The following is an 8,818-nucleotide window of genomic DNA, read 5'->3' as shown; positions in this document are numbered from 1 at the left end:
ATCCACTAGTAGTCAACATGACTTATAATTTCCCACAACTTTTAAGAATTATAACTTAAATACAGAGACTGAAATGTGCTACAATACTAAACTTATTTCTAAGTAAAGCTACTTATAGCCAAGATGATCTTATCCGTTGAGACTACAAACACTAGATTTCTACTTAAGTGTTTTGTTTAACTTATCATCAAACTAATACATATATTCCTAACACTATGTATCTTCATTCATAGACATTATCAAGCTTGATCTTCTTTTAAAGATTTATTCCTTAGCTTGTTCGTTGTTTATTGGAAAATATCTCAGTCTAGTCTTCTTCAACATTCTTACGGATTCAAAGAATACAATTATAGATTACATAATAATTACAAGTTAACTTAATCTTAGGATTGTCAGTGTGACTGAGTCTTGTTATATTAAGGCATACCTTGCACAACATTAATAAAGCTAATATGCATTTACGGAATATGTAATACCTGCTACCAAAATACCCACCATTTGGGGAGAAATGCCCAAAATACCATTTGGCGGGATGTTCCGCCCAAATTATCGACTGAACACGCATGTGAATGATGCGTATTTGAATTTTCAAAATTTAAAAAAGAATATGCATGTTGAACATGCGTATTCATATTTTTTTTTGTGAATACAATGTTCAACATGTGTATTATTTATTAAATTTTAGAAGTTTGAATATGCATTCCTTAAATGCGTATTTCGTGGGTATTTTGGGCGGTTCTCGCGCATATGGGTATTTTAGGAGGTTGAATTCCAAAAGTAGTATATTTTGGGCATTCTTTCTCAACCATTCCTATATGGGTTTTACAATTTTTTTAAAAAATAAAAAAATAACACAACGATTTAGGGTTTAGGATTTAGATTTTGTATTGCCTAAACCCTAGGAATCGAACTCTAATTTAATTTAATAATTTTAATATTTTAGGTTTCAAACATTCTTATTTCGGTTTAAGAAATATTTTTTAAAAAAATCAACGATTTCGGGCTTAGGACCTTCAGGCCCTAGACTTTGGAGCCTAAACCCTAACTTAATATAGGGTTTAGGGTGGTTTAATTTTTGCAATATTTGGGTTTTAAAAAATTTCGTTCTAAAAATTACCTGCTTAGGGTTGAACATTCTCCTTTAGTTTAAAAAAAATCCGTTTTTAAAAATTTATTGTTCCAAGTAATATATTTGTTTTCCTAGAAAAATGTATTAATTTTTTAAATTCGTAATAGTAAACACCCATTATGCCAATGCGAAATGTGTTCTATTACAAAAATTTCATATTCTTTTCTGTTTATTAAAAAAATTATATGGTATGATACGCATTGGTAGAATGCATATCAGAGGTTACCATTCTTGAAAATGCCTAATATGCATATTATAATATTCATAATTTAAAATAAATAAAAATATGTATATAGTCATTTACACGAGTAATAGTATTGTAATGCGTATTTACCAAAGTCACATTATTTATTACCCTTTTGTACTATGCATATTAGGTTATGTTATTTTAAAAATAATAAGTAAATGTATAATGCATATTTAAAATGTGTTTTAGCATTCACCCAGTCACTCAATGTGTAATAGGCGGGTAAAAATGGCAATTCTTTTGGCACTCAGACATTTCTATCAAACTTTTAAGAAAAATGTTATTTGTGACCTTAGCCCTTCGGTCAGTGTAAAATATTTTTTAATTAATCGAAACACCGATTTAGGACTAAACAAAAGATAGAAGTACTAGTGAAATTGCTTGTTAACTATTAAACATCAAGCTAACCAAATTTATTTTTTTCTATTTTTTTTTCACATCACTAAAATATTTATTTTTTTAATATCCATATGATTTGATCATTAAGAAATATTTATAAAAAATCATAAATATATTCGCAATAATCTAATATATAAAATTGTATATTTCGATTGTTTTTTGAGCGGAACCGAGTTGAGTTCGAGCCGAACATGCCAAACACTCGGCTCGAGCTCATTTTCTTAACGAATATATTTTTATGTTCGCGTTCGTGTTCAAATTTTTAACGAATCGAGCTGAATTAAAGTCTAAAAAAATCGCCGAACTTATTCGCGAACAATGATTTGTTTAGATTGTCGTAACCAGTATGAATAATGTTAAAGATATGAAATTGATAACCAAAATATATGTCAGATGTCATTTAAATCGGTGAACCCCTTCTTTACATAAATTACATCAATAACCTTTTTTCAAATTGTAAAGTCACAAGTGTCACTAATTATTTTGAAATTTTTTCAGCAATATTTTTTAAAAAATTAAAAACGATAAAACCTTTCTTCTTAACACACATTTTATTCGAAACCCATCCCGTTCTAATTTTCTAACCGTTCATATTCTGAATATTTGTCAACAAAAAACTGGTAAACATAGATCCCAGTGGCTTGTAATTATGTCAGTGTGACAGATCCTTTGTCTGCTCCTCTCAAAAGAAGTGTACCTCAATAAAGGAACATTAACAGGTCCCACTTTCCAACCCCACCCTCTCACTCTTCACTCTTTTCACACGTCATTTACACACACACACCCACACCCACACCCACTTTAACATGAACTGAACTAAGACTAAATCAAACATAAACCAACATTTAAGAAACAGATATTCAAAAAGCAAAAGTGTTTATACTAGTACTACTTCTTCAATCAATCAATCACATTAACTTTATTAATTTGAGCAGCTACATATTCTCACTGTTATTCTCTCTCTTTTTATCCTTATTCTTTCCCACATTTCAAAATCTTTATTTTGTTGTTTAGATAATAGTATATCTTTTTATTTCTCTAGCTGTGTTTATCAAGCTCTTGTTCAAGCCCTCTATCCACATTGGTTTCTTGTGTTCTGGTATGTATGTACATTCTTTAATTTAAATAATTCTGAATTATGGGTTTCATTCTTCTTGATGTTTATGAAATGGGCTTGTGTTGAATTTAGCTAATTTCGCAGTTATGTACGAACTGTTTCATTTTTTTTTTTGTGGTTTTATAAGCTGTGTTTCTTGGAAATGTGATGTATATTGAATCGGCCTGTGTGGAATTTAAATAATTCTTGAGGTGATTTATGTGTTGATAATATGTTGGGATTTTGCTGAACCTTGAGAATGTGATTGTGATAGAAAATTATTGTAGTGTATTGTCTTTGGCTCCTTCTGTTTGGAACATTTGAGACAAGATTATGTTTTATGTTTCTTTTGTTTATTTATCTTGTTTTCTTGACTAAAATGTTATTTTTTGTCTGTTCTAAGCTCTAACTCTATGTGTTGCAGGGTCATTTACTTTTAAATTTCTTGATCTGTAGTTGGAGATGATGAATTAGTTAGTGTTCTATAAGTAACAAGTTTGTGGAGCTACTATTTAAGAACTAGAAATATTATTATTTACGTTCGAGATGGTGGAAGCATAATCTCGACAAGACTACATCAGATTTTAACTATGGTTTAGATTCAGGAGAAAAGGGGACGGTAACACAGAGTGTACACTAGACATTATTCTACTTATTAGATGTGGGTTTAATTCTTGTGTTCTCTCCATAATAGCTGAATGAGAGGTTGTCAATCAGACGAAAAAAATACAACTAAATTTTTTTAGTATTCTGTTAATGAACGAACTCTTAATGTGGGCCTATTTGATTGTGTAGAGTTCAATCTGTAGGATATGACATAATTTATACTATAGTAATATCAGCGTTTCAAATTTTTGCAGAGATCTTCATTGGTAGGTTTCATTTGACGATATATACAATAAGCAGACATGCAAAGAGTTTTTGAATCGAAGGCTCATTCTGGGAAATTGCCTATAACTGCCAAAATATCTAATGCACAGTTGACTATCGTAAGGGAAGATGCTGGTGAATATGACGAACAAGATCCTAAAGATTTAGACTCTCGAAACTCTGCAAGAGCTTGGAAAGGGAAAGAGCCTGTGCAGGAAAGTGATGAACTGACTTTTGATTTCACACCTAAAGGAAACAGGGACTCGTTTAGTGATAGCGGCGCTGATTCTTTCCGTGGAGCTAGTCATCCTCCGGAACCTGTTGATATGGATCTAATGAGGCCAGTCTATGTGCCTATTGGGCAAACCAAATCTGATGGTAAATGCTTGATGAAAAGTTTGTCCACAAAAGGTCCGTTTATAGAAGATCTCTCAATTCAGGTTTCTGTGATCAAGAAAAGTCCGCCTTTGCTTGAAGAGCTAAATGAAGCAGGGATTATACCCGTTTCAGCTCCTCGTTCATCATATAATACAGTAAATTCTCCACACCCTTTAGATTCCGAGGAGAAAGAATGTGTTTGGGATGCCTCTTTGCCTCCTAGTGGCAATGTAAGTCCTCACAGTAGCATTGATAGTTTAGGTGTTGGTAGTGCTATGAGCCTTGTGCATAGCTGTACCAGTACAAATCGAAGTGATGGGATCATGAGTGATGGAATGTTTAGTGTTGATAGAAATTATGAAAGTACTAAGGGAAGCATTCGAGGTGATTTTTCTCTTGAAAGTGGCGAAACCAGCATGAGCCGGGCAAGTGATAGTAGTGGCCTTAGTGATGATAGTAGTTGGAGTAATTTTACTGGTATTGCTAACAAGCCACACAAAGGAAATGATCCCAGGTGGAAAGCTATTCTTGCCATTCGATCACGGGATGGAAATTTGGGAATGAGTCACTTTAAGTTACTGAAACGACTTGGTTGTGGTGATATTGGTAGTGTGTATCTCTCAGAGTTGAGTGGGACTCGGTGCCATTTTGCCATGAAAGTAATGGACAAGGCTTCCCTCGCAAGCAGGAAGAAGTTGACCAGAGCTCAGACTGAGAGGGAGATATTGCAGTTGCTAGACCATCCATTTTTGCCTACTTTGTACACTCATTTTGAGACTGATAGATTTACGTGCCTGGTCATGGAAAATTGTCCAGGTGGTGATTTGCACACCTTGAGGCAGAGGCAACCTGGTAAACACTTCTCAGAGTATGCAGCACGGTACGTTACTGGTCACTATATTCACTAAGCTTAGTTAATTTGTTCCTCTACTTGTAATAACTTTTTCAGGTCGTAATGTAATTTGTTATGATTTTTACAACTTTTTTATTCTACTGTTTTAAGTAGAATTCCAGTTGTTACAGTCCACTTTGAGTGGGACAATAGTCATGTGTTATGTATCATAATTAAGGCCCTTTGTTGCAGTCTGTGATGCTCGGACTCTTCGGAAAACCCAACCGTACCCGTGTCCATAGGACACGACACTGACACCGACACTTGGATCCGGATCCGAATGCCATCTGGAAAATGGACACTTCATCTCTGAAAACATAAAAGAACCTATCTCTAATTGTTTGTTATACGGTATAATTTAATCCTTTAACTTATAAAATTGTACCTGTTATAAATTTATAGATAAAATAAATATTGTTTTACCCTTGTTTTTTAAAAGTTTATGTACTGTTTTATATAAAATGATAGATATTTGCTTATATAAAGTATCATATTATGTTTAAAATAGTAATTGTCGTGTCCAAATCCAAGTGTCGGATCCTTATAAAACGTGTCCCCGAGTCTTTGATTTTCAAGTTCGAAGAATCGGACTCTCAGACTTGTGTCCGTGTCCGATCCTTCTAAAAGAGTCCGAGCATCATAGGTTGCAGTCTAATACACTAGTAAATCGCTGGTCACATATATTATATCTCCCCTACAGTTAGTCCAAGGGACAGGGGTCAGAATTATACAGAGAAACACATGAACGCACACCCAGACATACAAATGTTTGTGTGTGCATTTGAAAGGAAATACCGTGGTCTCTAATGTAACAACAATCAAAGTACTTCGTGCTATATACTCTACTTTGTTGCTGTTTTTTTAAATTATGTTATACATCTAAGTAGTAAGTACTCAGATTGGTAATTATGTAGATTTGTCACTCCTATGTTTTGCTACAATTTTGTTTTGACTGATACAATTTTAATTTTAATTTTTCCCTTTGGGTTACTAAAAGGCTCATTCTTGGTATTCAGGTTTTATGCTGCAGAGGTTCTTTTAGCACTCGAGTATCTCCATATGCTAGGAGTTGTGTACAGGGACCTAAAACCTGAAAATGTGCTGGTACGTGATGATGGCCATATAATGTTGTCCGACTTTGATCTTTCCTTACGATGTGCTGTGTCACCAACACTCATGAGAAACTCTGCATTCGATTCCGATCCTTCAAGACGAGCTGCACTTTGTGTTCAGCCTGCCTGTATGGAGCCTTCAGCTGAATGCATACAGCCAGCCTGCTTCCTTCCACGATTTTTCCCTCAGAAAAACAAGAAAAGCAATCAAAAACCCCGAGTGGAGCCAGGATTTCACGTAAACAGACTCCCCGAGCTCGTTGCGGAGCCTACTGCAGCCCGGTCCATGTCTTTTGTTGGCACTCATGAATACTTAGCCCCAGAGATAATCAAGGGAGAAGGCCATGGCAGTGCAGTTGATTGGTGGACATTCGGCATTTTCTTGCACGAACTACTCTATGGCAAGACTCCTTTTAAGGGATCAGGAAACCGTGCAACACTGTTCAACGTGGTTGGCCAGCAGTTAAAGTTTCCAGACTCTCCTCCGACTAGCTATGCCAGCCGGGATCTGATCCAAGCCTTGCTTGTGAAGGAGCCGCATAATCGATTTGGAGTAAAGCGTGGAGCAGCTGAGATCAAACAGCATGCATTCTTCGAGGGTGTGAACTGGGCTCTGATACGCTGCAGCACGCCACCTGAGGTGCCAATGCCAATGGAAGCTGAGGTCCCTGTAAAGTCTGCACCAATTGATGCAGTGGGGTTTGGAAGCAATAGTAAAAGAATGGTAGGGGCTGATATTAAGTCTGGGGGTAAATTTTTGGACTTTGAATTCTTTTAATCAGTGTAAGAGAATTCTTAGGTTTGAGTCTTATACTGGTATTAGTCATTTATTGACGCAACAAGATGTTAAGGTAAGCTAAGATGTTTTTTTCCCTTGCTAATTCATCATACTCCTATTTCTGAACTGCGACAAGAAATATGGAATCCATTGCGAAGTCTTGAATTTCTCTGGTAATTTTGAATGATCAATCTATACTAAACTATAATAGCAAAGCAGGGGTATATTTATAGTTTCATTAATCCTGATTTTGGTTATCCTTTTATCTATCTATCTATTTATTATTATTGTTTTTTCGGGTGTCATCCTTTTTATTAAATAACATAATATATAAAAAAAACTACGTCGGACTCTCCCAACAAGTCTACACTACTCTCACACAAGTAAGATTACTGCATGAGTCAAGAAGCTAACAATCGATGGCGCTATTCTCTAAGCAATCGTTAGTGAAAAACACGATCCACGCCCCCACCCACCACATCTAAGTGCCTAAGATAACATTATATGTTAGATAGTTATGATCTTTGACTCTTAATTGATATTGAAATAGTTTTACGAGATGATTTAAATGGCCGCAGTTGTATAATTTGAGACCTGGAGACTTTTTTTTAATTCAATTAGTGGTTGAAGAATGTTTAGTGTTGTAAGAATTAGGCACATATGCGTTGTGTACATATACTTTTTTGTGCCCGTTCTTTGAACTAAATTATGCTTTTAACTTGTTTAAAAATTTAAATTAATTATTTTTACTATCGATTGTCGTGTTCTTTCTTTTCCAATTTAGTTTTGATTATTCGAACTGTTTTAATTGCTTTTGTATTATTGATATGATACTAAAGTAAAGGTTTTGCTTTTGAAAGATCTTGACTCTCATCAAGGTTCCATAGACACTCAAGTTATTTGCAATGCAGTAAGAATTACTGAGATTTTGCGTATTCATAATTTAATTAGGATTTTAGGCATAGTCATTGTTAGCTATATCATTTGATACTCTAATATATATGTAAGTGTTTGATTCAAAACTGGAAAGATAAAGTAGGTATACACTAAGGAAAGTGTTATCTTATTTCATCAGATGCAATACAAATATAAAGGAAAGCCAAAACTAACGTACTAACAATACATGCATATAAATAAGGATTGCAACACCCACTCTCCTAACGCAACTCTGACTTTTTCAATGCACTCCTACACGATCTCCACAACTATATGTCCTAATCTATAGCTTATTTATTGAAAGATACTCACAAAAAAAAACTTATTTAAATAATCAAACTGAGATTAAAATTCCCAACATATTCTCCCTTAATCTAAGTTTGTTCAGACAGTTCCTTTACTCCAGCAACCGACGCATTCTTTCAAACTTCACTATGATAAGAGACTTCGTTAATATATCAGTCTTCTGATTCTCCGTGCGTTCATGTTTGACGACAATTTCACCCCTTTCAATACATTCATGAATGAAGTGATAACGGATGTCGATGTACTTACTACGTCCATGAAATACTGAATTTTTGGCTAGATCAATAGTCGACCTGTTATCGATATAAATGATCACTGGAGCAACATTTTCATTCATCACCTGACTAAGCAATTTGCGTAACTAGACAGCTTAACAGGCAGCTGCTGTGGCTGCCATGAATTCCGCTTCACAAGAAGATAACGCCACGCATCTTTGTTTCTGGGACACCCAAGTCACTAAGCTTTCGTTTAAGTAAAACACCATGCCCCTGTGCTTCTTCTGTCATCGACAAAACCCCCCAAGTCACTGTCAGAGTACCCAGTTAGAACATTATTGCCACTGTCTTTAGAGTAGATTAAACCATACTCGAGAGTTCCTTTGATGTAACGCAAAATCTGTTTGGCTACATTCAAATGCACTGTAGTGAGTCTCTCCATGAATCTGCTAATCACTCC

The 8,818-nt window shown here is 34.9% G+C and overlaps 1 protein-coding gene across 1 annotated transcript; it reads left to right on the top strand.

The window, feature by feature from the left end:
* The first annotated feature begins 2,618 nt into the window (after window positions 1-2,618).
* On the top strand, window positions 2,619-7,078 carry LOC141724221 (serine/threonine-protein kinase D6PK). The gene is made up of 3 exons (XM_074526274.1): window positions 2,619-2,874; window positions 3,732-4,999; window positions 6,028-7,078. The coding sequence occupies exons 2-3, from the start codon at window positions 3,780-3,782 to the stop codon at window positions 6,899-6,901; spliced, it is 2,094 nt and encodes a 697-aa protein (XP_074382375.1). The 5' UTR covers window positions 2,619-2,874; window positions 3,732-3,779; the 3' UTR covers window positions 6,902-7,078.
* The last annotated feature ends 1,740 nt before the right edge of the window (window positions 7,079-8,818 follow it).

This window comes from Apium graveolens, chromosome 5 (genome assembly GCF_009905375.1).
Source record: "Apium graveolens cultivar Ventura chromosome 5, ASM990537v1, whole genome shotgun sequence".
NCBI lineage: Eukaryota > Viridiplantae > Streptophyta > Magnoliopsida > Apiales > Apiaceae > Apium > Apium graveolens.
This window is presented reverse-complemented; position numbering and strand designations above follow the sequence as displayed.